Source organism: Carica papaya, chromosome 5 (assembly GCF_054855325.1).
Source record: "Carica papaya isolate Zhongbai chromosome 5, ASM5485532v1, whole genome shotgun sequence".
In the NCBI taxonomy this organism is placed as follows: domain Eukaryota; kingdom Viridiplantae; phylum Streptophyta; class Magnoliopsida; order Brassicales; family Caricaceae; genus Carica; species Carica papaya.
Window position 1 is genome coordinate 6,352,659 of NC_142313.1, and position 27,974 is coordinate 6,380,632.

The 27,974-nt window shown below is 35.4% G+C and overlaps 4 protein-coding genes across 7 annotated transcripts; all 4 read right to left on the minus strand.

Moving 5' to 3' along the window:
• Positions 1-425: 425 nt before the first annotated feature.
• Positions 426-3,015, minus strand: EMB3127 (Amino acid dehydrogenase family protein). 2 transcript variants are annotated; one of them, XM_088220929.1, is made up of 6 exons: positions 2,670-3,015; positions 2,158-2,483; positions 1,773-2,009; positions 1,134-1,301; positions 676-870; positions 426-562 (listed from the first exon to the last, which is right to left on the minus strand). In XM_088220929.1, exons 1-5 carry the CDS (start codon positions 2,869-2,871, stop codon positions 700-702), a joined length of 1,104 nt encoding a protein of 367 aa, XP_088077055.1. In that variant the 5' UTR covers positions 2,872-3,015; the 3' UTR covers positions 426-562; positions 676-699. The 2 variants fall into 2 exon arrangements, with proteins under 2 accessions (XP_088077055.1, XP_021904568.2); XM_022048876.2 differs by having other exon boundaries at positions 426-870.
• An 831-nt stretch (positions 3,016-3,846) lies between these two features.
• Positions 3,847-18,451, minus strand: KEA1 (K+ efflux antiporter 1). Its single transcript, XM_022048596.2, has 21 exons — positions 18,153-18,451; positions 16,210-17,924; positions 15,543-15,714; positions 15,362-15,452; positions 14,897-15,033; positions 14,744-14,803; positions 14,509-14,628; positions 14,221-14,289; positions 13,680-13,745; positions 10,411-10,500; positions 9,972-10,076; positions 9,744-9,872; positions 9,396-9,605; positions 8,814-8,963; positions 7,868-7,921; positions 7,668-7,726; positions 6,628-6,694; positions 6,374-6,550; positions 6,184-6,240; positions 4,557-4,631; positions 3,847-4,422 (listed from the first exon to the last, which is right to left on the minus strand). The coding sequence occupies exons 2-21, from the start codon at positions 17,838-17,840 to the stop codon at positions 4,303-4,305; spliced, it is 3,639 nt and encodes a 1,212-aa protein (XP_021904288.2). The 5' UTR covers positions 17,841-17,924; positions 18,153-18,451; the 3' UTR covers positions 3,847-4,302.
• Positions 18,452-19,040: 589 nt separating this feature from the next.
• On the minus strand, positions 19,041-21,018 carry PLIM2B (GATA type zinc finger transcription factor family protein). 2 transcript variants are annotated; one of them, XM_022048740.2, is made up of 5 exons: positions 20,662-21,018; positions 20,221-20,320; positions 20,059-20,084; positions 19,779-19,871; positions 19,041-19,671 (listed from the first exon to the last, which is right to left on the minus strand). In XM_022048740.2, the coding sequence occupies exons 1-5, from the start codon at positions 20,794-20,796 to the stop codon at positions 19,375-19,377; spliced, it is 651 nt and encodes a 216-aa protein (XP_021904432.2). In that variant the 5' UTR covers positions 20,797-21,018; the 3' UTR covers positions 19,041-19,374. The 2 variants fall into 2 exon arrangements, with proteins under 2 accessions (XP_021904432.2, XP_021904434.2); XM_022048742.2 differs by having other exon boundaries at positions 19,779-19,868; positions 20,662-21,014.
• A 534-nt stretch (positions 21,019-21,552) lies between these two features.
• Positions 21,553-27,417, minus strand: LOC110819462 (propionyl-CoA carboxylase). Of its 2 annotated transcripts, none has more exons than XM_022048671.2 (13): positions 27,203-27,412; positions 26,913-27,114; positions 26,430-26,504; positions 26,236-26,337; positions 25,746-25,786; positions 25,298-25,411; positions 24,849-24,963; positions 24,553-24,743; positions 24,358-24,474; positions 23,439-23,519; positions 23,027-23,265; positions 22,726-22,765; positions 21,553-22,366 (listed from the first exon to the last, which is right to left on the minus strand). In XM_022048671.2, exons 1-13 carry the CDS (start codon positions 27,248-27,250, stop codon positions 21,785-21,787), a joined length of 1,947 nt encoding a protein of 648 aa, XP_021904363.2. In that variant the 5' UTR covers positions 27,251-27,412; the 3' UTR covers positions 21,553-21,784. The 2 variants fall into 2 exon arrangements, with proteins under 2 accessions (XP_021904363.2, XP_088075670.1); XM_088219544.1 differs by having other exon boundaries at positions 22,228-22,366; positions 23,034-23,265; positions 27,203-27,417.
• Between the last annotated feature and the right edge of the window lie 557 nt (positions 27,418-27,974).

Consider the following 27,974-nt stretch of genomic DNA (forward strand, 5'->3'; position numbering starts at 1 on the left):
TTTTTGTTCTAATTGCTCATTTGATTTGCGTTCCTTTCAGATTTCTTCCCCTTAAACAATTGTTTCAAACTCTTGGTGGTACTTGGATTACATGAATCTTAAAAGGGTAAAATTTCATGCAAATTTACATTCTATTTTGAATCTTGTATGATATTATATAAGCCTCTATAATTGGATTCAAGATTATGATGATATGCATATCTTGAGGGGCGGGGCCACCCTGCATGCCAGAATGCTAAAGGTGCATATACCTCAATGGGAAAGAGTGATCAATTCTCCATCAAGTTCTGCTAAGTCAAAGCATTATAAAAGACCAGGTGGTATATGTAAGGGGAGGCTTTCACGTTCTATGTTACAGAGCATGTATGTTGCCATTTTAACACTACCATAAGAAAGTGCTTAGAGATTTACAATAAATCAGGGAATGATAGAAAGCCTCTTGAGGCTTGGCAATGCATTTTTAAACTACTGTTATCTATTCCTCGCTGTGAAATATAGTATAAAATTCCTGCCAGAAGCATCATTCTTATTCTCTGACGACATCTCATTTTGATTTCTGAAACTGATAGCAATAAATAATAATGAGGCAGGAACAAGATATGGTATAAATTAGGGACTCAAATTCAAAGGAGCCGTCCCCATAAAGATACATTTAAATTATGATCTATTCTGGACCTTCCAACACTTCTCCAAGGAATCTCATTGGAAGTTGTGCATCCTCTTTGCGGAGATAAGAGTGTTGGAGAGAAGCATTGCAATAGTCATTGGACCAACTCCCCCAGGAACCGGAGTGATTGCAGAAGCAACCTTGCAGGCCTCCTCATAACAAACATCTCCAACCAACTGATAGCCTCGGGGACTTTTTGAATCCTGCCACCAATTCAGCGTGAGTGAAAAACTGGTTAGCCATGATCTCCCTGAAAACATCAACTTAGAGGAAGAAATTCGCTTTCACAAAACCACTAATGTTCCACATCCATTCAGAAACGATTGAAAACACAAGGAGGGATTGAATTCCAATCTAAGAAATTCTTGACCTCATGAAATTTGGGGATTAAATACCAAAATGAATGAGAGAAAGCATAAGGTCTGCAAAAACAATGCATACCTAAAAATACAGAACTTATACTCACCTCTACTGGGTTTATCCCAACATCAATTATAACTGCACCAGGCTTTATCCAGTTCCCCCTAACCATGTTTGGTTGCCCGACGGCAGAAATAATGATATCTGCCTGTCTTGTGACCTCTTCAGGATTCTTGGTCCTAGAATGGACAATACTAACGGTTGCATCTTCCCTCTACAAGAATAAAACAAATAATGATGTTAACATGCTAAGACATGAAAATACAGCTTACACACAAGTATAGAGGCGCACTCATCCCCAAAACATGAAATTATTGAACTTTGCTTAAGAAGAATATAAAGTGCAACGACACTTTCACCCCCCATGGTAAAAGTCTGATTCAAACCCCGTAATTTCTGATGGTACAGTTTAGCGCACTGTCATTATTATTATTTTTTTCAACAACGTTATATGAAATAATCAGTTTTTAAATTATCTTCTGATTTCTTGGTTTTTCTTTCTCTTAATTTTGATTGGTTTAATCTCATATGTGGTTCAAAAGTCCAAACAATAGTAATAATAATAATAAATAATAAAATAGGGGTTATAACAAACGAAACCATAAAGTTTGAATTGCAATCAAGTCTAAACATCATGTGAAAAGTAATTTGCCCTAAAAATTAACATTTGGAAAAGATATATTACTTGCAGAAGCAGAGCAGCTGGCATTCCAACAATATTGCTCCGGCCTATTACAACAGCCCTCTTTCCTTTGATTTCAACACCATATCTATGCAACAACTCTACACATCCTTTGGGCGTACATGGAACAAACAAGGGATCTCTTCCTCGCATGGCCAAACGACCAATGTTTAGTGGGTGAAACCCATCAACATCTTTCTCCAGGCTAACAGCATTCAATATGTTCTGCTCATTCATGTGCTGGAATAAAACAAATTATACGCATTTAGGACCAATGAACGTATCATTTGCAGCATAAAGCAAAAGGCAGCTAATTTTGTTAATGTTGGCATGATTTACCACCAGAAGAAGAAGAAGAAGAAATTCGTATTGAAAGTTAGAAGCATACAGAAGGTAGAGGCAACTGCACAAGGATGCCATGAACTGTAGGATCATCATTGAAGCCCGAGATAAACTTGAGCACTTCTTGCTCTGCGGAATCCTCAGGTAAATGCACTTCGAAAGAATTAATCCCCACAGATTCACAAGCCTTCTTCTTGTTGCGTACGTAAGTTGCAGAATCCTTCCTATTTCCAACGAGAATAACTGCCAATCCAGGAGCAACACCAATTGCATCTTTCATCCTAGAAACTTCAGCAGCTACCTCATCTCGAATCGTCTTCGCTACCGATTTTCCATCAATTACCTTAGCAGAAGCCTCGGTGGTCAATTTTGCTGCAGACGAAATATGCTAAGTAACTTTAGGTAATAAAAATGTTCGACGAAATGTCCCAACGAAAAATACTTAGGAACAGATAAATCAAAATTCAAATTCCAGTGCCGTGATAATATAAAAGCATAAGAATTATTGAAGTTCGTGAGTCTTCCTCAGGAATCGACTGGAAATTAGAGCTAACGTACCCGAGATGACAGGCGACGAAGAAGCATAGGAGCGAAGGGAGAGAGTTCTGAGAGAGTTAGTGCTGGAGAATTCCAGACTCGGAGGATCGACATCCCGGCGAATACAAACGACAGTATTGCCACGGGAACCATCATGGTTGAAGGGGAGGAACCGAGCTTTTATCAACGACGATGAACAGCCGGGTAGCTTAATAGATGCCATTTTACGCTTCAACAAATAGTGTTGCAGTAGCTTGTACGTTGTGACTAAAACTAGGGTTCAGTATTTACAGAGTAAGCGAGCGTTGTTTTGCCTTTTGCCTGACCTACGCTGTAAATAGGTAAGGGACCAGTGAGCTTTCTGTAGGATTTCTCTAGTTCAAAACCAGACTGAAAGACCGGAAATGAGGCGAACCGAACCGGTCTTGTTCGGTTCTTAGGATTTTTGTTTTCTTAATTATTTTTATTGATATCACGATTTTATTTTGTTTTATTTATATCCGTGTTCTAAAATTTCGTTTTAATTAACGTAGTTATTCAATTGAAAAATTGGCAAATCTATTATGCATTAGAAAAAAATAAAATAAAAAGGATTATGCAAAAATATCTCGAGAGAAAATCATACTTAGAGAATAGTTTTTTTTTTTTAATTAAAGATATAAATAATATAATATATAATATTATTCAAAGAAAATGGTAAAAAGTAGTATTTGAATTGTAATTTAAAATAGACTTTTATCCTTCTTAACTAAAAGTGCGTGCAAATTTTTGAATAAATTTTACAAACAAAATTTAATTTGTTTAAAAGCATAACCCCTAAATTAAATTCCTAATCAATTCTTAAAACGTGTTTTAAATTTACAATATTAAGTTACTTTTAAATGTTTAAATCCTTTTTTTGTATTGCGAAGCAAGTGAATGGATTTATTTTACCCGATCAGTATAGAAGCAAAACTCTCCACTCAAGTACAGATTTCTTTAGAGTTTCCTATCTCTGTCACTATCTTTTTCATTTTTATTTCTGTATTAATTTACTATATATATCATTTAATGAACAAAATACATACAAACTAAAAAAATAAATAAAAAAGAGAAACTGTAAGATTTAAAATGCAGTAAGAATAAATCGGATTATGTGAAACTGAAATTTACCCTTTGATTTTGCCAAACCTCATCATCTTCATTCCCAAACACCAGCTTCACATCAATTTTGGGTTTCAATAGAGGAGAATGACTGCTCCGTAACAATACAACTGATAAGATTCAATCGGCGTCTGTCCCACTACCATTTGTGTTCTCAGGAAATGTACATATATTTTTTGATAAGAAGAAAGTCTCACGGAGAGACTAATTGTTTGGTTATGACAAGTTTTATGTTCTCTTCCTGTCTCTTCCCAATCAACACATGGAACCCCGTCTATTTCCGTAAGGAATGATGACAAGAAGCAAAATTCCTTTCCCTTCCATCATATCTACCAAAATTTATCTAACCGAAAATGAGAAAATGTTGGATTATGCCTTTAATTGTTTTCCCCTTCCCCCAACACCCCACCCCCAAAACAAGAAAAATCTAAAATTCTATATCTATACAGTTTATACCAAGTAAAACATGTGACCTGCTATACAGTTCTTCATATGGGATCCTGGGTGCTTTTCAAATAGCCAGTGTTCCTTCAGTGACTTGGTTTTCATCCGAATCCGAGAGTTGAATTTTGGGTTTAATCATCATCCGGGAAAATCCATATCCAAGGGAACTCCCAGTTGCCTCACACAGCTGCATAACAATTTTTACCAATGTAAATTACAAAAGATAATAAATATCAGACAAGAGTATGTCTGGTTCTATTTTTGTTCAAAGTAGAAAGCACAACAGAAAACCTTTTAAGGGGCAAAAAGCAATTCGAGTACCTCAGTCAGCTCAGATAGGTGGCGAGATCTAAACTCATTGATTGTTGCTGCAATCTCTGACATGGGCAGTTTAGCCTACACAAGGTGGTGGAAGAGATATTTAAGAATGAAAGAATACCAATTGTCCATCATCTTACCTATATCATGGTTACGACTAATGAATTATCAACGCACAAGCCCATATCTAAAACTGTCTCAACTGAAACTGGCTGATCTTAGCAATCAATTCCACTTTCCTTGCTGCTTTAATTAATGAAACATATAACTACCTTGTGAAAGTGCAAGTTACACATAAAAAATAAACAAAATAATTTGCAGACAATGGATAAGATAGTTCTAAGTATATGTTTCTTTAAAAACAATAATATCGCTGACGTAAAGATATGATCACAAGAGCCCCTACCCACAGAGGAACAACTGCCAGGTAGGATTTAGATGAGATGATTATTCAAACACGGGAACTTTTCATTTAGGTCCCTGCACTTCGAACTAGCAGCCACGCCCCTTGAGGTTATTGAGTTATTGGTTGACCAAAGGCCTATTGAAAGTTCACTTGATCCAGCCTTTTAAGCAGGCAAGTCAAGTCCTCATTGACCCAGCATACACCTAATACTTGTCATTTCCTAAAGTTGAATTTTGAATGGTTTGTCCCAAAGGTCTTTACCACTGAATCACTGTCTCGGATGGAGAAAATTGCTGAATGAGAACAAGGCATACATGTCCTACGGGTCTTAAAATTAAAATTCACTAATTCTTTCATATTGAACGCTTCAATAATTAGAAATCTAATTACGTGCAATGTTTTATTATTGAAACTTTCTGTGAGGAATGGACAGTTAAGCGGACAGTGGCCAGCAATGCTAGTAAGGCTCTCAAAAGGTTATCAGAGGAGAGGTCATCATAACAGTAACCTGTGAGCTGGCATCCAGGTCAGATGTATCTAACCTACCAACTAATTATTGTGTTAATTTTGATCTTTCAATAAGACTTTAGTAAGCTAGAAAATTCCTATTTTCCATTATTGCAATTCCAGATTGTTCCTAGTTTGTTACGCCAAACGTTCTGTGAGCAATGGATATGAGAAGATGTAATCGGAAAATGTTAGTATGCTCAATGATTGCTCTGAAAAATTTGAATGAAATCAGCAGTCATCTGACAATTTCTTCTCAACTTTCTCTCTGTTATTTCTCTCTCAATCTCTCTGTTTTTTTCTATTTCTTCTCCTCCTGTTCTTACTGCATAATTCCTAAAACCCTAAAATCGAGCTGTAAGTTTCTGCTATCACCTGAAACCTAACCTTATCGGAATCTATGTCTAAGGCTCCTGACACTTTCATAAAGCCTGATGCATCTTTTAGCCATACTGAAACTCATAGTTAAGTCCCTTTTTTTTTCCTTTCCATAAGAATAATAACAAAATAGTGGCAGAATAATCAATTAATCAAAACCAAAGATTTATACAGTTTATAATACTATGCACAACTTTACTCTTCTGCTTACTTCTTATGAAACGCCACAAACTCCATACAATCATCATTGACAACAATAACCAGAAGAGAAACAGATTTTCTATCAATTTAAGAAACTTTATAGAAATTAAAATCCGTGTAATTCAGAGAATACTTCACCTGTGCAAGTACTGCAGCTGCTAATTGCAGACTTGGTTCCAAAGTCTCTGGGACAACCTAAAAGTTTTGGTTTAGAAAATGAGTTCTATCTCCAATAGTAGTTCAAGAGAAAAGTGATTCCCCTTGTTTCTTTGCTAATTCAGAAGCAGTATATAAACTAAATTGGATGAGATAAGGTAGTGAAGCATACAGCTGTAGCTCCAGCCTTTTCCAAGTTAAGTCCATGATCAACATCATGAGCACGAACGAAAGTCTTCACATTAGGGAAATACTTGCTCAGAGCCCAAACAGTTCTATAGTTTGCACCAGGTGTATCTAAGGTTATTGCTGCAGCGCATGCTCTTTCAGCACCAACTTTATGAAGTACCTAGTCATCATGTATTATTAAGCATGTTAAATACTGAACTTAAACATAAAAAAGCTTCACAGAAATTTTGCTTTTACCTCTCTACTGCCAGCATCTCCGAAATAGACAGGAAGGTCCAGAGCACGCCCAAGAGCCACTCGATCGCTGAAATAATAGAAACTCTTAATATATTTGATCTTTAAGATGCCTGGAAAGATGAGCCAACTTTTAGGTTTTGCTAAATTACAAGGGCTAATTACCACTTATCCTGAAACTATAGCCCTTCTTACAGTCTTTTTTTTTTAATAAGAGTTGCCCTTACTACAAATTAGTCCCAAATGTTCTTTTTCTGTTCCAGGTCCGTCCCAACATTAGAATACACGTTCTGACTCAAATAATAGATTAGTCCCCAATTTAGTGTCCAAAAGGACTTGATTGGACTATCTCTAAAAGTTCAGGACCTGATTATAACCCCAAAAAAAACATTTTCAGACTAATTTCTAGCAAGATTTTTTTAAAAAATAAAAGATTAAGTATATTCAAGAGTATATTCTAACAAGATCTTATTTAATGAAATCACCCCAGAAAAAGAATCCCATGGCTATTGTCGTGGCATAAAATAATAGTAGTGGTTCTCTTTGGAAGTATTGATTGTTTCAATGTACTCATTCATAGTTCTCAAGAACAAGTGATCTTTTCACCTTGAGAGAATTGTAAATATTTTTCAACATGGGTGCCAACCCCTGGGTGCCTCTTAGTACTATTTTTTTCTTTAAGAAAAAAATATGAACATGATAGTAGAAGTGAAAGATCAATTCCATAGATAATGACTAACATATTAATATATTTAGCTGTGAGAATTGTCAAAACACAAGTTCTGAATCTGAATAGACCTGGTGAGGAAAATCCAATAATAAGGTTATTTCAATTTCCTCTCTGGTAGTGGTTGAGGAATAGATGCGGCAGAGAAGAAGCTAACAACTGTCTTCTGCTAAAACTAAATTACAAAATATAGGACAAATCGGACTCATATCTATTTACTTATTAAGAATAATAACACAATCACACTTACATTTCAAATAATCATGCAAAAAAGAAAAGAAACAGAATTAGATTTTTCCAGTAAATTCTGAGTTACCTCCTCACATCAAGAGCAACAAATGGAATAAGTCGTTCTGATAGAAGCTGAGCTATGATCTGGAAAGACAAATTAACAAAATAGCTCAGAAAAGCTATGAAAGATGGCAAGAATGCAGTAACACACTCAGTTAACAACAAAAACCACTCACATGGTGCTAACCTACTTGATAAAAGGAAATTAAAAAAAACATGTCAAACCTGGCCAACACGTCCGAATCCACAAATGATTATATGATCTTGCAAGTCATCTGTCTGGAGATAAAATCATGTGAAGTGAAAAATGAATCAGTTAGAGTTGTCACATAAGCACACCTGAAAGGTAGATAACTACAAATCTGGATAAAATATAAAAACATTTCTATTTCACGATCTAAATATAAAAAAGAGGGACCTCAACCACCAACAAATAATTCAGAAAAATTTCCTCCCAAAAAATAAAGCCCTGGAAAACAAATATTTCTAAATAAAGGGTAATCCATGACTCTAAGTATGCAAGTCTTTGAAAGCATGAACAGTAAATGGGTAATTGGTAATAATGATATAACATAACATGATATACGAAAGAATGAGATGGAGACGAAAACCATTCCTTAAATTTTCTTCAGCCTTAGAAGTTTTAACCCATCAGACGTGACAATGATTTTTTCCTTCAGTACGATAGTTAAATGGTAATAGCAGTACAACGCAATATAATCATCTACTACAATTTGAGATGGAGATGAAAACCGTGCCTCAATGTCTTATAGCTGGAGTAATTTAAGTGGGTGGAGGCTGCACTCACTATGTTAAATAATAAGAATGACTACAGGAAATCTTTACTTCATTTTGTCAAGGTCCTAAAGGTCACTTAAAGAATCTCACATTCCAACTGAATGATGCCTAAAAAAAATGACCATGGGTTACTTTGTGTCAAGCTCCCAAATATATCACATCACTATTACAGTGGTAATGCAATAACCTATGAAGTCCAATGGCCCACCAATGACAAGTTCTATTCTCAATATCTTCTTTTTTGAAATAAAGTTTATTCTCAATATCATCAGCTACAAATATTTTCTGAAATAAATCAACTATGAATGAAAAAATCAACTGCAAATATTTTTAGTTATTATGAACTACCAAAATTATATGCTAAGCATCCAACCTCACTCTCAACAGGCAGTAAACTTCGAACATCATGCAACTCAAAACGAGAAGCAATTAACTGCCCTCCAGCAGCTAGCCATGGTGTAAGGGCCATTGAAATGCCCACCACAAGAAACAGCAAGGACGATAATTGAGTAGACATTATACCCTGCAGAAGACATCAATTAGTAACTATGATGAGAAGACACTTTTATCAGTCAAACTAATGACAGTTACAGGAGATAGTCTAATTAATCAAAGGATCAACTACAGAAGCAACGGTATGTTTCATATGCAAAGAGAACGTATGCACAAGGCACCAAGAGGGTGCCACTTGTATACAGAAACATATAACGCATCTCAACAATTCAATTTGTCCATATGATCTTCTGCCGCCATTCCCTCTTAAATGACTTGCCTAATTAAAAAGAGAAAGAAGACTTGGGAAAAAAATGCAAGCATCATTCCAAAGACATAAAAACCATCATCAATGATTGGAATATAACTCATCTCGATTTCACAGTAGATCACCTAAAACAACAAACAAGCGAGAAATTGAGGAAACAACAGAAGCAAAGCACAAGTGATTGAAAAAAGATACCTGATTAACAGCTTCACCAAAAGCAACAAATGCGAATTCTCCACCTGGAGCTAGCAGTAGACCAACCCTTATTGCAGATATGATTGAAATACCAAAAAGCCTACCAACTAGTGCGACCAATATAGTCTTGCCACCTATCAATAGTCCCAGTGTTCCCATAATGACCGGAAAATTAGATATTAAAAGCTTTGGATCAATAGACATTCCAACCTGAAATCCAAAAGATGATTGCGATTAATTACAATCAATAAATAAACAATTGATGCAGTGGCAACTTAAAGAATATATGAGCAGATACAACAACTGAACTACAATGAGAGTTTCATTGAGCAATTTGGGAATGACTACCGTCATGAAGAAGAGACCCAGCAAAAGACCACGATATGGAGCAATATCTGATTCAACTTGCAAAGAAAATTCTGTCTCTGCAAGGAGTAAACCAGCCAAAAATGCTCCCAGTGCCATGGAAAGTCCAGCCTGTTCTTGAGACAAAAATATGTGGACATAAATTCATCATCACTAAAAGATATAAAAGGGAGAGAGAGAAGAATGATGATCAATGAAATGCTATCCCACCCTAGCTGTGAGGAGACTTGTCCCAAGAATAACAAGGAGTGTATTCGCAGAGAATATCTCCGCATTTTGATTTTCTGCAATTTGCTTATAAATTGGTCGAAGTAGCTGGAAGGCAACACAACAAACAAGAAAAAAAAATGAGAACAAAATGCTCTGAAGTATTAGCTAAATGCTTTCAGCAGTCTATATAGAATTGTATCACATGAAACTTAAACTTAATACCAGCTAAGGATTGAACTTCCTGTAGGAAGTCAAACTGACATGACAACATCATGCAGACAATAAAATGATCACCATATGGAGTAGAATTTTACATTATCAGGATGCTTTATGCTTTTTCTCTAAGTTTCTCAGTGACCATGTAACTTACGTGCGCAACAGTATCAAATGCACATCAACCACTTGAATTTTATTCTCTAGAAGAAAACATAGGACTTACCAAGCGTCCGCCAGCTATTATAGCAGTAATGGCAACTGCTGCTTTAACAGCAGCAAGCCCTAGAGCTTCAGCAATAGCTTGAAAGCCAACCTGAAAGACAGCAGTTCAAATTACTCATGATGCAATCCAACCTACAGCAGGTGCGATACCAACGATAAAAGAAATACTAAGTTCAACTTAATTTGTCTCTACCAGTCTACTTCTTTACCTCACTATAATTTTCTTGATATTTAAAATTGTATTCTAACTTTCATGTTTGACTCACAATTGAACCAATTCCGAAAGAGATGGATGTTTTATTTCCTAATTGTCTATGCAGGAAGCAGAAGCACTTTTTATTAATAATCTAACCGATTCTGCCCTTGAGATGTATTTCTAACTCCTCCTTGGCTAGATAACAATCTGAAGTCAGACTAGATTGAATTAACAATGAAATTAAAATACTATTCACATTTCATTCTTATTCCATGGTATGACCACTTTTTGAACCAACAGAAACTTGAGGGTAATAACAATCACTAAACCAAGATAACAATTGTGGACAAACAGATATTTTGATTCTTGCCAGAAAATTCCCATTGCATTTTAGGATCTACCTTAGCAAAATCTACTTAAGGCAGCGTTGCAACCCTAACATTTTCTTAAACAGATTGATGTCTCTATCAAGAGAGATCTTAAATTGTAACCTTCATCCCAACAATATATACAGACATAGTTAATTTAAAAAAATTAAAAATAAAAATAAAAAATAAAACAAATGTCCTCAGGTTATTGCTACTTTGGGAAAATAATAGACGTATATACAATTAAGAAAGAAAAATAAACATCAACAGAAATCCACCTGATGAAAATAAATTTCCAGCTCTTTGCCAGTGAAAAGCTCAGAGTTGCTCAACAGCTTTTAGCATGAAAAATCTTAATGATCTTGATTTATGGGCATAAAATAATGGAGACTATAATGGATAACAAAAGCTAAACTCTGACAAATTTTATTATTAGGAAATATGTTTAAAAGTTACATGATTTCAATATTTCTACGTAATTAGCATTTAAGAATCTTAAGGAGGTCTATCCATAAGGGTTTCATTTATTTTGCTTCCTCTGTTGATTAAATTGAGTTTCTCAAGGTTGCTGGTCTTAGCTTCTATGAGAGAGCCCGGGAAGCTAGTTGTTTCTTTCTCGTGGAAGGCTCAGTAGTATGGAATCTTCAGTTGATCTGCAACCTAAATAACTGGGAAGTAGGAGACTTGACTGAATTGATGAACTTGTTGGAGAGGGTTAAGATAAATCATATATTTTTTTAAATAAAATCATAGTTGGAAAGATCAATCAAACCTTTGTGGGTTTTGAAGAAAATATGGTTTTCTTTCTCAAGGCAAATGCCTATGATAAATCCCTAGCTAGCCAGAATTTAATGTTCGATAAGTTTCCCTAGAAGCAGATTCAGAGGAGGAAATACCTACCCTAGGATTAGTTTTTGCTTGGAAGCAGCTTCGGAAGGAATCCTTGTGATGGACCTAAGAAGAGTTATTATGATTGGTTGTAGAATGCTTAGGAGCTGAGGGTCCCCAACCATCTTCTTTTATTTTCATCAATGGTCAGATTATTCTGGAACACAGTCCTCATTTTCTTTGGCGTTTGCTGGGTGGTAGCAGTTTAGTGACCTCTAAACTGTGGGCATGGGTGTGGATGTTGGGAGGAGAGGAAGGAATTTTGCTTCACTTATTCATTTAGCTATTGGTTCACTTGTAGAAAAACCGGAGTCTCCAGTTTTGTAGGATTAATGACTGTTGACTCCAGATCTCATGCCTTCTCTAAGAATCATCCATTAGTAAGAAAAGTTAAGAGGCCTAATAAATATTTATACTTCTCTCTTGTAAATTCTGCTTGGTAAGCGAGCAGCAGCCTTTGGTGCCATATGAATGAATTTTGGTTCTCTGTAAATAAACTTATGTATTTAGTATGTATTTGGTGACCATATAAAAGCATCCTTCATCAAGGTTAGAGATAGGTCATAGGTAGGGTTAGCAATGAGCCAAAGACATGCCCAAACTATTTTAATTTGGTAGTCAAAGCTCAGTTCAGGTTTGGTCAAAATCAAGTTCAAGCCAAACTCATTTAGCTATATAAGTTGAATTCGAGACTGTAAATATTTGGTTTAACAACTCCTGAGTAAATTTGTATTAAAATTTTTCGATAAGTTGTATCAATATTATAATTATATATATTATATACATAAATATTTATAGGTTCTTACTTAAATGAGATCCTTTCGAGCTTGGTTCTGTATACTTCAAGCATATTCAAGCTCTACTCATTCAATCTCTCTAAAAATGGACCATACCAGACTGGACCGAGAACCAATCAAGGATAGAAGTCTACATCTGTGGTCTGGTCTAGTCCAGATCGAAGTGACCAAAATTATTATTATTATTTTTAATTAAAATTAGTAAAATTTAATAAAAACAAAACTAAAAAGATTTATTTTTATTTTATAATTTTTGTATTTTCAGGCCATATTGGTTCATTTCATTCCAGACTGAGACTGGACCTAAATGAACTGAATTTTCCAGTCCCTTGGTGTCTAGACTGCAGACCAGACCTAATACAGTCCGGACCAGGATTTGGACATCCTTCAGCTCTCTACTGAGTTCTTTTATAGATGAACTTGAAGTCTTGTTTCTTTAAACAATCAGAATCTGAGTTTTAAAATAAAAATAAACTGAGTTGCAAGATGACCTCAAGTTTAAAGTAGAGTTCGAATTTAGTTTTGAGCCAAATTTGAGCCTTACAGTGTTAAAAGAAAATAAAATTAAATATTCAAGTACTTGGTATGACTAAGCTTGTTGCCATCCCTAATCATGATTATAGAACAAAAAAGTTTGTTGAATCTGAGAACTGATATCTCTTACCTTCTGCCCTCAGTCCTATTTCACTTGTCTTCTCCTTCTTGATATTTTCTCTATGTTCTCCTCATTTGGTCTGTTGCTCTCGCCAAATTCTTATATTTCTGTCCCTGTTCTTCTATCTTTCCCCTATATCCTCACTCTTGTCACTGTCCTACCCATAACACCTTAAATTCTCCCTCTTTTCTCCCCATTTTCCTCTCTTTTTTGGTTGTCCTAAGTTAATTAGAATAAAAGTCATCCTATCCTACATCAACATGTCAGTAACAGTTCTCTTCTAGCAAAAGAAAACCAAATAGTCACCACCAACTATAATGAAGAAAAATTACAAGAAAATAAAGATATATTAACAGAAAGTCTTACCCCTCCTTTGGATGAATTTGGTGAAATAAGTGGTATGAGTATCAGCAAAACAACTACAGCCAAGTCCTGAACAGTTTCACAATCCAAAGAAGGCAGAATTCATTAGTTAAATGCTTCCAGTGAAGATTCAAGAAGATGCTAGAGGTAATGAAAAGAAAAAAAAAAAATTCCATACACTGTTATAGCAGAAAGATGCAGTGAAATAGTTATATTATGCACTATACAAAACAAAGTTACTGGAAATTAACTGCCTGCAGATCATTTTGAATGTAGCATGCAAGTTTTTGCAATCCCTAAACCATATCTTGAGGGGATTATACTTGACAATATGAGGGAAAATCCAAGGATTCTCTATGCATGGTTGCTTACTGTCTCCTGCAGCAGTTTATATTTGTTTCTCTCATATTGTTAGACCAGGGAAAATCAGAGAAAGGATGCAGGTCAATATGCTCCAGATTTTCAGTTAGACAAACCATGTTAACCACTCAAGTCCTTAACATTTGTTTCAATTCCTTCTCTGATTCCAAACACATAGACCAACCTGGAAAAGCAGGACAGAAAATGTAGCGCGTCCGTGGCGAGAGGTGCTTTCACCTCGCTCTTGTAAAACCTGCAAATACATTTTCAAAATAACAAACTTATCCATCAAAAAGATAATTGCCATATGCTGTTGACAGTTTTGACTGATGTATTAACGTTGGAACACAAAAAATTCAAAGCATAATAAAAAGGGTTGAACTATCCAACCTTCAAATCTTCCAATCTAGGAAGGTCTTTTACCTGTAGTCCAGTTTTCTTTTGATTTGGAAAAAATTGCTAAAACTATTACCTGCAGGACAACGGCAGTTGAGGACAATGCCAGCCCATTGCCAATTACTAGTGCAGCAGGACCAGGCTGTCCAGCAACAAAATGGGCAACCAAGCCAACTGCAACAGCTGTCACCAGGACCTAAATGCATATTGAGAGTTTCAGTAAGAGAACTACTCAGTTGCCTTGTAAACAAGGCTAGCTTGCAACGAAGGAAAAATTAGCATATCAAACGAGAGGGGTTTCAGAAAATCACCTGAGCAGATCCTAATCCAAAAACATATTTCTTCATGGAACTCAGCCTTTCAACAGACAGCTATAAAATAGAGAAAAATCTTCAGTAATTACTTCATCATGATGCAAGTCAAATGTAAGGGTGCAGTACTGTATCTAAGCGAATGAACTCCACCTCAAGGCCAATGTTAAATAGCAAGAAAACAACTCCAAATTCAGCAATTGCTTTTGTCCCATGCACATGCCGAATTATAGAGAGACCATATGGCCCGATCAGGATCCCAGCAGCTAGGTATCCAAGAACTGGACTGCCTAAACGATTGTAGTAAACATAACCATCAATGAAAAAGCATACAGAATTCAATATGTGACAACAAAGAAGAGAAGGCTGACTAAGATATGTGCAGATGATGGTCAATGGTAAGAAACAGAAACAAAAAAGAATCAAGATCCTAATACTACTCCTACACTAAATTAAACAAGAACAAAATTTCATAAAACAGGAGGGAAAAGAAAGAAGAAGAAAAAGAAAACTGTATTTTGCTCCAACGTGTTAGAAATATTTAAGAAATTAAAAGATTCACTTATTACCATGACATGAACAATTAAGACTGTATAAAAGAATGCAAGAACTGATTACCTCCGGGAATTTTCTGAAATATGGGCACGAATATAACACTTGCAAGCAACAACCACAATACGTCGAAAAGGGAAGCTTCCTCCTCATTGATCTAAGAGAAAAGAAAGTCAAATCAACTAATGCTCTATATAAATTAGGTTTAAGGCTGAAAGAACAAATAAACGGTAATAGAACTGATTGCCTCTTGGTGAGGAATCATTGAGATTAGTTTTTTAATTCTTCTAGGAAGTTTTCGTATTTGTCTGATCATGGGCTTTGCACTTGAGGAAACTTCTTCAATACTGGTGGTGATCACATCTGACTGTTGCAGTAGCTGGGAATTCCTCTCAATACGATTGGCATAGAAGGTGACCCTGTGATATATCATTATGATCAAAATAAGGGACCCATGAACTAAAGAAGACCATTTAGTAACAGGAGCATATGCTATACAGATTTAACAGAATATCCTTTCGGGACAACTAAATAAAAAAGCTCAATCATGAGCTGTTTCTATATTTAAAATCAAGAGAGATTTATATGTCCTAAATTAACATAAAGCAAAATGTTCTCATTAAATGCAAAATAAATTGTGTGCTCAAAAAGAAAATCAGATTTATGTTGACCTAGAGTTGATTAACTCAACATGACAACTCTTTCCTGGAGTTCTGTTTTCTTTTTGTGCTTATACTAGTGCATCCATAGAAAACTAAGAAATTTAACACAGATGTCTAATGAAATATTAAAAATCGATCTTTTGCAAAGCATTATACATGGTGCATTTTTTTTTTTCAGCAAGCAGTTTTACAATAAAAATTGATGAAATGGTAGTCATTATTGCGACAAAGGAGTAGCACAAGTAGACTGACCCTGCCCCAAAGAGTAGTAACCCAAGTACCACTTTAGGCAATTGCCTTCTTGTGTACTCGATCAGACTGTGGAAAACAGATGCTGGTGTGAACTCGCTCCCTTCTACAGTGAAGGAGAAGAATGACGCAGAAAAGAAACGAGAAGATTTCTTTAACAATGCCTTTGGAGAATTCAGAGATGAATTTTCCCTGATCAAATCTTTCTGTGCTTCCTGCTTTTTTGTTTGAATAATATTCTTTGACTTTTCAGACTCTGCTTCAGCCTCTAGTGAAGAGTCCACACTTAGCTTGCCATTTTCATGATCACTTAAATCATCAGGTTGATTTAACTTTTCAGAACTCTGGATGGCTCCTTCAGATACGATATCTGGGCAAGGATCAATGACAACTGAATCAGCATTAATTAGCGCATCTATTTCTCTTTCAGTGCTAACATGACCAGTATTCCCTGGATCCACCTCATCCTCAACAACAACCCCTTCACCCAGTCCCTGTCCCTGGGCTTTTTCCTGGGTATCAACATGAAAAATGGAAAGGGATTTCTCTACTTTCTGCAATGCAATTTCTGCATCATTCACACGTTGCATAGCCTCAAGTTCAAGAGCGACAGCTTGTTCTGCTAATTGCATAATATTTGCGACATCCTCCTCTGCTTTCAAGGCACTCATCTGTGCTGCCTCTGCAAGCTCATTCAACCAGTCCACTTCCTTCTGTAAGTCCTCTTTTTTACTCTGCAGGCGCCTAAGTTCTGCTTCACAGCTAGCCAAACTCTCCTGACATTCCTTAACATCATCTTGAGCAACTAAGAAAGATTTTTGCTCTTCTTTTACATCATACTCAGTGTCATTCTCTTTTGAACCTTCTGGAGAACCATTTCCTCCTACAGCAGCATCCATTGACTCTATTGCCACTTGAAGCCTTGCCTCGGCCAAAGATAGTGCCATTGTTGCTTTCTGAACAGCTTCTTTAGCTGCACACTCTTCATTAACAATCTCTTGAATCATATCAAGGGTGCTATTAACATCATTCCAAGCATCTTCTGCTTCATCTTTCAATGCTATTGCTGCTTCTGATATTTTCTGAGCCTTCTCCTCAAACATGCTGCTATTCACCCGTGCAACTTCCAATTCTTTCATTGCCTTCTGCAACAACTCCCGGAGCTCATCCACACTAAGTGCTTCAATGTCTTCTTTTTCTTTTTTTTCCCCTTCAGCCGACCCATTAGACTCACCATCAATGGACTCCATTTTTGCCTCATCATTACTACCTAAAAACTCTACATTTCGACCATTCCCATCTATAAATGGGAAATAATCATTACCTTGACAGCAAGACTTGACTCCTCTTGACACCTTAATAATGTCACCGAGAGAAGAGGATAAAGATCTCTTGGAATACAAAACCCGTAAATGACCATCACGTCTTCCTTTTAAAACCAAACTTGAACTCAAGCGACCACTGTATGTAACATTTTTCCTCAACCGCTTCCTGGACCAAGTTTTCCAACCAATAGTTGGATCGAAGCCATTATAACTAAACCTTGAACCTAAAAATCGATTCAATGACCGATAACGTGTTCCTTCACAACCGTGAAACAGATTTGGCTGCTGAATGCTACACGCAAAATCCATAACTCTAGCCCAAGCTTCAAACGATAGTTAGAGAAATGAACTATAGCACATTTCCCACTTTCTTATCGGCCTTTTATCAAACACCTGGTTTAACAAACAAAAGTTAGTTTAATCAATAAATTACAGACATATCTACCCAAACCAAACAAGCACCAATTAGGCCTGACAAGTTACAACCCTAAAACTAGAAATCGACGTATAAATGCACACGTATATACATAAATTTAGAAGAAAAAAAAGTATACATAGGAACAATAAATGAATATGTGTGCAAATGAATAGAATAGAGAGAGAGAGAGTGAGTGAACTGACCGATCATGTGAAGCTTCTTCAAAGGTGGAAGGAAAGGAAAACCAGGGACGGAGTTTAAGAGGAAAAGTAGGAGGCAGAAAATGAGAGTTGTGATAACAAATCAACGTGGCACTTGTTCCGTTGGGATAGATGTTGACAAGTTTCTGTAGCTTCTCTCTGTGTTTGGCAAGCGAGAAAGCTAAAGAAACATGGAAAATCAATGCTTACTAGTGCCAATTCTTTGCCTGTAGAAAATGAGTTCGTTGCTGGTTGTTGGGGATTATTTTACTAAATTTGACCTCCGCCATCAGAATCATTTATTCATATGTGTAATAAAAATAATAATAATAAAAATCATTAAAAAATATATATATATATGCTGTGGATATTCGAGGGGAAGGGTACCAATATTCGCATTTGACACGCGTGGCTTATGGACAAATCCAATTGTGAGAGGCTCGGCGCAATTAGATATCTAATTCTGCCGTTCACAAACAGATAACGTAACATGAATGGGACCTCAGCACCAATCACGTTAGAGGCGCGTGGGATAAAAGGGTCTAATGCCTGCCTTCTCATCATTGTCAAGGGCTAAATTTTTTTTTTTTAATATTTGTTTCTTAATTTTATTGAATTATTGAAATAATATTTAAAGTTTAATAAATATTACAATTTAATTTTTAATATTTTTCTGTCAAATTTCTATCTTAAGATAATTATATTATTATCCTTATTAATCTGTATGATAAAATACTCTTACCAATGTTTTTCATTGAACATCAAATTATATTCAATGGTCATATCTTGTCAGCATTATTCTTTTAAGACCCAACAGCAAAACATATATATATATATATATAGATATATATGCTCAAGGTAACAGTGTATCAATGAAAAGAACACAAGGAGGAGGAAAAAATTGAATAGATTGAAGCACTCAAATTCGTATGAATAAATAAGCACATGCATATTCAAATGTGAGGGGAAAAAAAAATAAACAAATTGTTCAAACAAGAATTTGAAGATGAAAGAGCCTGAAAGAGTGTGTTCCATATTTGCAGCAGGCACCGACTCGCCGGCCAATATTGTTCAAGCCCCCATGAAGATTACTCAAAAGATCAGAGAGATACCAAAAATAAAATTTTGAAACTGAAAGCACAGGATTGAGAATATCAAGTGCATAGATCTTGTTGACTTTTTTAATTTTTTTTTTTTTTTTGGTGGGGTTTTTGTTTTTGGTTTCTTAAGATTGGTCTTGCGCGGCGTGGTCATCGGAGGGTGGTGGAGCGCCGTCTTGGTGGTCGTCGTTGTCTTTAGCGTCGCCGTCGGCGAGTTCAGGAGGTGGTGTGGAGGTAGTTCTCTTGTGGGAAGCAGCCTGGAGGACATGATTGTAGTTGCCTTTCTCCATGAAGAGCTGAGCAAAGTGGTGCTTGCAGTAGAGGACGCCGTCAAGGGCGGCGTATGAGGAGTGGGTCAGAGCGCATCCTCCATGAGCACACCTGAAGCAGGACTTGTGGTAGCATTCTCCCTCCAGAGTCACCTGTTTTTAAATGATCTCAGAAAATGGATCAATACCCTTTTGCCATAATGGGTTTATCAACAGATTATACGTATCATATATGTATATGTATTGAAAGAAAGACTAACCTTCTCCAGTGGATAAACTGTCTTCTGGCAAGTGGCACATTTGTCTTGGGTTCCACAGAACAAAGAAGAAAGTTTGCTGGGAGTCCTGTTCTGCTAACACATAATCAATCTCAACTTTAACTAAGGTGCAAATCGCCTTTGATTATGTGAATATAACCAAAAGATAACATATAATCAATCTCAAGATATGAGAAACATTTACATATATATATATATATATATACATGTTCAAGTGTAATAGTATATGTATGTCTGAGATGTAGGAGAAAGAATATTGTACCAACTCTTGTTGCTTCTCAGTCTTTCCTGTATTAACAAACATTTTCAAAAACAAAAACATATTGTTAGAGCAAAGAAATGAAAAATAAACCATCCATTCATTCATTTATATGTTAAAAATTTCTTAAAGGGAAATTATATATATTTATATATATATAGTTACCTGTTTGGAAATTCTTGCTAAAATTCCCAGATTCCTTGAAGAGTTGCTCAAAATGAGGCTTACAGTAAAGGACTCCATCCATGGACGAGTAGTTGCTCATCTGTGTCATTACCCATTTCCCAAATAAAAATCAACAATACTTTCTCCCTCATATACATATATATATATATATGTCAACTTCTCCATTTAAATATCAATGTTGGTATTTTCTGTTAATGCATTGGGATAATTCATCTTCTTGATTTACTTAAACTTCTAATTATTTATAACAAGATTGTAAGATATTAAGAAAATCAGTTTCTTATATGCTCGACCCAGAATTTGAATCTGGGTGGTTGTTAGGAGGGAGACATGAGGAAATGAAGAAACATGGCTGTTTGGCTTCCAAGAAAAGAAAAAGTAGAATTTAAAAAATAGAGAGAAAAAAATAAAAAGAAATACCACAAGAGTGCCCTTGCAATGGCTGCACTTGAAGCAGGACTTGTGGTAAGGCATCCCTTCAAGTGACAACATATCAACCACATAAACAGTCTTATCACAAGCCTTGCATTTGTCCAGGGTTCCTGTGAATGCCATCTTTTCTTTTCTTTATATATATATATGTATATATAAAAACAAAAGTGATCCAGAGATGGACCCTTTTTTCTGTATTTCTCCGAAGATGACGATTAGGTGTTGTCTGAGGAGGAAGGAGAAGAATTAAGAGGGAAACTCTTCAAACAGGAAAGCCTGAATTGCCTCAGGACAAATGGGATCAGATCAAACTCTTTTTATCTTTGTTTATACAAATTAAAAACAGGTTTATACGAGATTATAACGGATTAATTCTTGCTTTTCTTGCAATGGTGGTGTAAGTTTCTCTGTGCATATTTGCTGGGTTGGTAGATTCTGGACACGTGTTTGGAGATCCCAATATTATGAGGCTATAATTGAAGTGTTAATGCTCTAATTCTGGATATGTGTTGGAGTAAAACAAGGCTTATCTTCTGACCATTTCAGCTTCAATACCTGTCCAGCAAATTCAAATTAACTAATTACCCGACTTCTCATATATATTTATACATTTATATATAATTTAGTTTCTGTTTTTCTATGGAAGATTTGTTAACCATTCACCGATCCAGTTATGGTACTTCGATTAATTTGAGTTAGTAACCATGCACTAATTTTATATGGAATTCGTATAATATTGGATATATACGCCATATTCCATACTGAATTTATCATAGAAGTTGTATAATACCAAGTTTTTATAATTTGTGTATCCACCTTAATTTTGAATCTACTTAAAAGGTACAATTTACAGATAAAAACAATACAAATTACCATAACTTTGTATAAACTGAAAAAGAAAAACTCAATTATAGTAAATTTATTCTATGCAATTACAATGAATTTGCATTACAATTATTTAATGTCTCTGACCTCGATCCAATTTTTGCACCAAAAAAAAAGGTACAATGTCAGCATAATGTAAAGAATACCAAAATAGGGAACACATACCTGTTCATATTGTCAAGCTGCATACAACTGGTATGATCAATATCATAATGGCAAGATATAATTAAGGCAGCAAAACTTGTTGGCACAATATGAGATCCGAGATGGTCTTTCCATGCCTGTCAATCCTTCTTGAGCAGTTGACACCACCATCTAGAATGTTCCTTACAACAACATTCAGCGAATGAATTCCCTGAACTTCATAAATTTCAACCTTGAGGTTTTCGTTCACCAATTTATCTCTCATATCAACAGCACTTTGGTCGGAAAATGAGGAGATACTTCCAAGAGATGAGACAACACCCTTTACCCACTGCGGAGTGATGATCAACTTTAATCTTTCGATGTCTGGAGGGAAATGTGGGATTATGGAAAAATTCAAGTCATTTCCTTTGTCTCCAGCCCTACTATGAGCAACAGCATAGAGTGGAATCTTCTGGCCAGATGGAGCAGGAGAAAGGTGAGGTTCTGAGGAGAAACCTGTGCAAGAAGAGTCCACATTAGTTTGTGAACTCAATGATGATGCAGCTTCACTCAGAGCAGATGTCTTTCCCGTATTAGCTTTAATGCGAAGTTCTTGATTATTTGATTTCAATGTCTTAGTGTGCTTTACTCTGGCTTGCCAGAAAATGCTTTCCCGCCTGACCTGAAGGTTGAAATGAATATGTCAAGAAATTTTTAATTTTATACGACCCCAGAAATAAGAAACTGAAGAAAGCTTTGGCTTACTTAATGAAGATTACATAATTCTGAGACAGGACTAATTTGAGACTTCAAGTTAGAAAATCATTGGAATAAAAACTCAACGGTAAAAAGTAGCAGGAACAGGAGGAGAAAGTCATCAGTTGAAACAAAAAAAGAGAATAGCTCTGTTATGGTCTTAATTTAAAACATCTTCATCAAGTGATGGTTTCAGGTATTTTCAAGTACCTTTGAAACCAACAGCACCACAATCATGATTGAAGATGATCTGAGAGAAAAAAAAGGGAGTGAGAGAGAGAGTACCAATTGTTTCTCTAGGACAATCTCTTTCTTGTATCCAGTGCTGCATTGAATAAATAAACATATAGGTACGTCAAACCACAAAATTATTAAAGTCAAGCATTTTAGGTGAAAAATATGGTTGAATAAAGAATTACAGAACAGTCTGATGTAAAATCAAAGTAGTCGAAGGCCAACATGAAAATATGTAGAATTCATCCATGAAGATGAACAAAAGAGGGGTATAGACATAAAGAAAAAGGGATAAGCTGCATGCTGCTGATTATTGAAATTTTCGTAGGAAGCCAAATTGACAAGCAAGAACCTTATACCGCCACCAGCTGCTGGTCCATTGGTATATAAAGCTGTGAACTGTTGAGTAAACTGCACTGCATGTTCCTTCAGCTCAAAAAGCCCATCCATCCGTAATCTAATATCTTCACAAGCACTCCTCATCAATGTATTGCTGCCAATGCTGGTTGCCTTCAGACTATCAAGCCCAATCACATAAGAAACTATGCGGGAGCTAAGACCAGGAACCATTTCTTCCACCCATGACCTAACCTAATAGAATGTGAGAAGAGGAGATCACCAGGCAAACAAGGTCAGAGGCTTCAAGCAGATCAGCTAAGTATTGGGACATCTCAGGAAGTATCCTAAAATGGAAGGGTCACAATAACAACTGTCAAGAAGCCAAAAGTGACTGCTTTTCGCTCACATTCTGCCAGTGATCTTACCAGAAATTCAGCAGCCTTAGCACGTTGAACACATTCATATCCTCCGTATGATATTTCTCCCCATCCTTTCCATCCGCAATCCTTAAAACCAGAAAATTTGGAACTTCAAAATGAATAGGAACCAGTCAAGAGTTGTGCAAATGCCTTTAATCTAATAACCTTTGCAGAACAATGTACATAAATGCATACAACTAACTACAACCAAAAAATATAAACAAGAAAAAGGAGAAAATTGGACCCATTATAAAAACATGGCTGAGTTATAACTGATGAAGCCATACAGTAATAAGTTGTCTGGAGATCTTATAATCACAGGAAAAAAATCGCACCAGACTTTGACTATTGCTCTGTTTTGCATTAAGCACAGTAATGAAGGACATAGTATCAATAAATGTTAAATGTTCACAAACCCAAGATAAAAAGAATTCATTTTGGAAAAAATTAAAAAGTGGCAATAGAAGGTGGAGTGAAATCTTTATTGTTGGAAAATATAATGACAAAAATGATTTCAATAGTAAGATATGAAGGACCACAAGATAAAAGTCAATATCAAAGCAGATTATCAATCTGTGTCTTCGTTAGTTCATTTTCATTCAGCTTTTAGAGTCATCTCACCTATGACCAATGCAATCAATCTTGTTCTGTTAAAAACTGAACATAATGGAAATTACAATTTTCAAAGTTCATAGAAGGCACAAAAAGAACAAAAGAAATGGGTGGAATAGACAGCATTTCAGAATTCAGCATCATGAGGAACCTTGTTTGATCAATGTCACTCGAAGATGCATTAGATCAAGGTTACTCACTAACAAACACATGCATGGTTGATCAAAATTCCTCAAAGAAGATACATTGTGAAGATTGACCCACCAGTTCAAATCATATTCAACATAATCAAATGATGCATTCATAAAATGACCTTGGGAACCAACTGCAAGAGTCTTTCAGGCACTGGTTTAACAGATGGCTTTGCTCCAGCACAAAGAACTTTACAGTTTGATAAAGGATGGAATGTAACATCCTGAAGATCAATTACCTGTCATGAAGGATACAGTAAGCTTAAGAGCTTTTTGTTTGCCTATAACTACAGATTGTGCATGCTTATCTAACTAACCACATCAGGGGTGACATATGCACCAGGATCCCCAATCTCATAAAGAAGTTGTTGAGAACAAGTACTTAAATTTAAAACTCCACCACTACCTTCAACCTTTGCTACAAGGACTTTCCCATCAAAACTAATTTCTGCATATGGAAGTGATAAATCAAGGAGACTTGGGAAAGACAAGCCTCGATACTTGTCCCCTACAGCAAACAATGCAAAAGCATACAATATCAGAAAATATCTTTGCAATTAGGAATTTTTTGATTTGCAGAAGAAAGGCATATAAACAGTAGTATAAACCTAACCTGGGTGCATGAAGTATCCACCAGTAAGTTGACAACCACACTCTAGAAGGTGGCCAGCGAGAGTTCCCTGTGCGAGGTGATCAAAGTCATCCCAATTCCAACCAAGTTCATAAACCTAATCATGTAAAAGGGGATTAATTTAGAAAATGATCCGAAAACAAGTGAAAAGCAGTAGTTTTTATCTGTCAAAGATGCTACATATAATTTGAATATTCTTTTGCACAAGTTAAATAATTAACCAAGCTATAGGTTTCAGACTAGAAAGTGAGCAATTCTTTCTCTGTAATAGTGAATATCTTTTACGCAACAATTTGTTGACCATGAGACCATTTTAGAGGAACCAGAATCTCAAGATAATCATAATCAAGATAATAGGAAACTATCAATTTCACCTATAATTTTTGAGAAAAGCCGACAAGTACTTCACACCTTTCATTTTCAGTTCATACCATCGGTGCTAAGAATAAGGCTGCATCTGCAATCCGCGAAGTAATTATCACATCTGGTTCGTACATCTCCAGGCATTCAACAATTGGAGCTGCTCCCAGATATGTGCTAATACCCTTCATCAATAAAACCAAATGGTTAGCTTGCTTTATTAGCACAAAAAAGGAGCAAAAATCAAATACTGTTAGGTCAAGTTCTTCATGTACAATGGTATAAATATCTAATAAACAATGTGAATTACGTTTTTCACGTTACTTCCATGGATAGGTAGGACGTAAGCACGTGTTATATTCCAACAATAATTTGCTCATAAAGAGTCACCAACACAAGTTTCTAGATGTCATGTACCAACTGAAGAAATAGAGTCCAAGAATTATAAACTGAAAGAGAACTAAAAGTATTAACTATGAATATGCATGAAAAGCACATGCAAGAGCATTGAATTCTTACACCTTCCATGATATGTGGCCTACAAGGTGATGATTCTGGACCTGCATAAGCAAACCAATCAAAATGTTTGTATGAAGTTGTAAAACCATTAGATTGTAATTCTTGCAAGAATAAATAAATAATAAGCATAAACACCTTTTTTTTTAAGAATAAGCATAAACACCCTTTTAACAAAAACTAAAGTCCAATTCGTGTCATTTCCCATCCCATAATTATTTTATTCATATACACCACTTGAATAGATTTCAAATACCTATTTGGAGAAGTAAAAATCAAGAATTCATTCTCAAAATATTTAATGAGAGGGTAGAAATGACTTGCCAATTTTGTGATAATTCTTCTAAATATCAAGTAGGAATAAGTTAAGAATATAATATGAATTGAACCAAAATGGATGTAATAACTGAATCCGGCATTATATTCGATATTCAAAAACCCCTACAAAATTCATATGATTCACTTAAAATGTACAATGAGCAACGGCGGATACCTGATTTTCTTAAAGACACCTCATGAGCTACAGCAATGGAAATATTAAGCCCCAGGCTACTGGCTATCTCTAACACCTTCTCTTGGGCGCCGGGTGGATCCACTAACATGAGGAAGGAAGATTTAGCCACCCAAAAGAATTCTGCCTTGAAAAAACAAAAAGAAAAAAGAACTTAAGGACTTTTGAATAATTACTTGCACCCATGTTGGTAATTATACAAACTCCTCTGTCCAAAGCCACCGGCAAAAGCAAATGCATCCATTCTGAAACTGCCAAAAACCAGAAACTATTAGTCTGTGTTTAGAATAAATTCAAAAAACTTGTATAATTCATCCATAAATCCACACTTACTCCAACCAAAAATATGAAGGTACGACTACAAAGATAAATGAAATAGAACTTATATCGAAATTTACTTTGAATTTGCAGTTGAAATTGGACCAATAGATTCCAAATGAATGCATTATTTCAACTCTAAGTGAAATTCCAAATTGCTTTTTATCATCTAACAAGTATATTCACCATTTTGTAGTTAAATTAGGATTATATTTGCAAATGTACCACTACGTATTACTTTCCAAATGAATTGTTATAAACATAGCCATGGACTCAACAAGAACCAGAAAATACAATACACCGTAACCTGATACACACATTTAGGAATAACAGAAACATACTACGAGAATCATAACCATCGCCACCAGACAGCATAACCTGGTAACGATCCGCCAGCGTCCTCTCCGCTAAGCATTCGAGTACAAGATAGTTCAGCTCTTCAACTCTCTCGAGCAACTTTAGAGCTGCCAGCGGCCTGTCACCCCCAAACCCAGCTCCACACCCGATATGCACCTTCTCTTTTCTCTTCTGAGGATTCACTCGCTGCAGTTTTTCCAATTCATTCAATCAGGTTTCCCCGATTTATGATCTCACAGACCAAAAAAGAAAAAGAAGTAGAAAATACAAGTACCAGCTTGATCTCACAGTTGTGAATCTCATGGTCTTCCGGCTTTTCCATGGAAGTTATCCCGCAAGCTAATCAACACAAAAGGTCTGGCAAATTCTAAGACTACAACAGAGAGTTGAATCAAATATGCGATTGCTTGACCAATGAATTTGGAATTATTCCATTTTCCTCCTCTTCTCTTTCTCCGTTTTACATTATTAAATCAAGGGAACCGAGCCGGGGAAGATTTTTAAACTCACAATTATCGTAATAAAGCTTAAATTACCGATTTTAGTTCTTAATTACCAGTTATACTGTAATTGAATTTTAAATTTTTTTATTATAATTTAATTTTAGAATTATAAATTTATTTAAAAGTGTATTTTTTGACAGAAACCATAAACATTCTTCAATTATTAATTGAGTACATTATTTTCTGTTATTTATAAAAATTCTCAATATAAATAAGTTTTATGTAATCCATATTGTAACAAAATATATTCTTATTAATTTCTATTGTAATTTAAGTTTTGTGCTTTTTTTTTTTCAAATTGATTAAATTATTAATTTTAGGAATATAAAAAATTTCCCTCCAAATTAAATGAGATTAATCATGCAACAAACCATGATTTTTTGAAAATTTTATTAGATATTAATTATTATTTAATTAAATAATTATCACCTTCTTTTTATATACAAAATCATATATTCAAATTGAGTTATAATCATATATATATATTTATTTTGTTTTATTATAATTGATAAATGTGTATTAATTTATTAATAAATATATATT